At 24.2% G+C, this 1,231-nt stretch overlaps 1 protein-coding gene across 1 annotated transcript; it reads right to left on the bottom strand.

Moving 5' to 3' along the window:
• Positions 1–11: 11 nt before the first annotated feature.
• Positions 12–1,143, bottom strand: LOC106792417. Its single transcript, XM_014758833.1, has 2 exons — positions 742–1,143; positions 12–247 (listed from the first exon to the last, which is right to left on the bottom strand). The coding sequence occupies exons 1-2, from the start codon at positions 1,047–1,049 to the stop codon at positions 76–78; spliced, it is 480 nt and encodes a 159-aa protein (XP_014614319.1). The 5' UTR covers positions 1,050–1,143; the 3' UTR covers positions 12–75.
• Positions 1,144–1,231: the final 88 nt, after the last annotated feature.

Here is a 1,231-nt window from a genome sequence, read left to right as displayed (position 1 = left end):
TTTTTGGTTAATGTTCTTTGTAATAATAATAATTATTTTTCAAAAAGAAATCTCTCGTTTATGAATTAATTATACTTACGCAGCATCATCTTTCGTACTTCTCAAAGGCATATTTGATAAAACTTTCATTTCCTTGGGACGTTGAACGGTTAAAGAGAATATAGCTTTGAGGTATAACTCGTCGTTGAAAAGTGGAAAGAGATGAGAACAGCTACCTGCTGTTTTTAATAACGTTCCCATCATCCTCCTAAATCATTCAAACGACATTTTTTTTGTATCAGGATTATTCTAAGATTTTCTTTTTTTTTCTTTTCTTTTCTATTCTTGATTTTACTTGTCAAATATAATTAATCATTTTTGATATATTTAAAATTAAATTAAATCGATATTATATAATCTCGTTTAATATATTCATACATATTTATGTATTAATACCATGTTTTATTTTATTCACGATTTAATATTCGATATGTTCGAATAAATTTAATATATTCTTAAAAATGAGTTAAATATTTAACAACTATTTTTATTTAGAAATTTATTTTAGTTTACTAAGAAAAATCTTAAACAAAAAAATATATATATATATATATTGGAATCCCATTAACTTTTCAGTCACTCATTTATGGTAACGAAAAAAAAATATAATTTGTCACGTAAAAGAATGAAACACAAATCATTAGAATTAAATCATAGTACTCGAATTTAACCGAAAAATATAAAAACAAAAAAAAAACTTACGTTTTATCATCGTTCATATTAGATTCAACGTTATAAAATACATCCATGGTGGGATTGGCATCGAAATCTATAGTTAAAAAATAAACACCAGTTTTGAGTTTTATCTTAGGATGTATCAGGTGTACTTTATTGTCATGATCTATCTCGTATTCCTTTATCTGAACGATTTCGTCTCCTTTTCCAATACCATTCATAGAAAACCAGTCGTGGTCTTTGATCTTCGAGACTTTGAAGTCTACCAATAAAGTTCCATTTGTCGAATCGACTTTTATAGTTTTTTCTTCTATTACGTAGGTTCCATTTTCCATAGTGATATTAGAATCTTTTTGTAAACTTATTATATTTTTATTCGATTCGTTATATCCTATTACAGTTGAATTATTATCATTATTCGTAGTATCGTTATCTAATTAAAATAATATAAATATAAATAATTATGAATGTTAGATTATATTATAGAATAAAAAATAAAATAAATTGCATAATTATT

This window comes from Polistes canadensis, unplaced genomic scaffold, assembly GCF_001313835.1.
Source record: "Polistes canadensis isolate GaletaPanama2010 unplaced genomic scaffold, ASM131383v1 scaffold_426, whole genome shotgun sequence".
In the NCBI taxonomy this organism is placed as follows: domain Eukaryota; kingdom Metazoa; phylum Arthropoda; class Insecta; order Hymenoptera; family Vespidae; genus Polistes; species Polistes canadensis.
The sequence above is the reverse complement of the archived record's forward strand: the minus strand, read 5'-3'. Positions and strand labels throughout refer to the sequence as shown.

What these genes read in the sequence shown, in the direction of transcription:
- LOC106792417 (XM_014758833.1), bottom strand. Translation starts at nt 1,049, where the DNA reads ATGGAAAATGGAACCTACGTAATAGAAGAAAAAACTATAAAAGTCGAT. An exon ending in AATATGAACGATGATAAAAC is followed by an intron (nt 248 to 741) that starts GTAAGTTTTTTT and finishes TGAATGATTTAG; the next exon opens with GAGGATGATGGGAACGTTAT.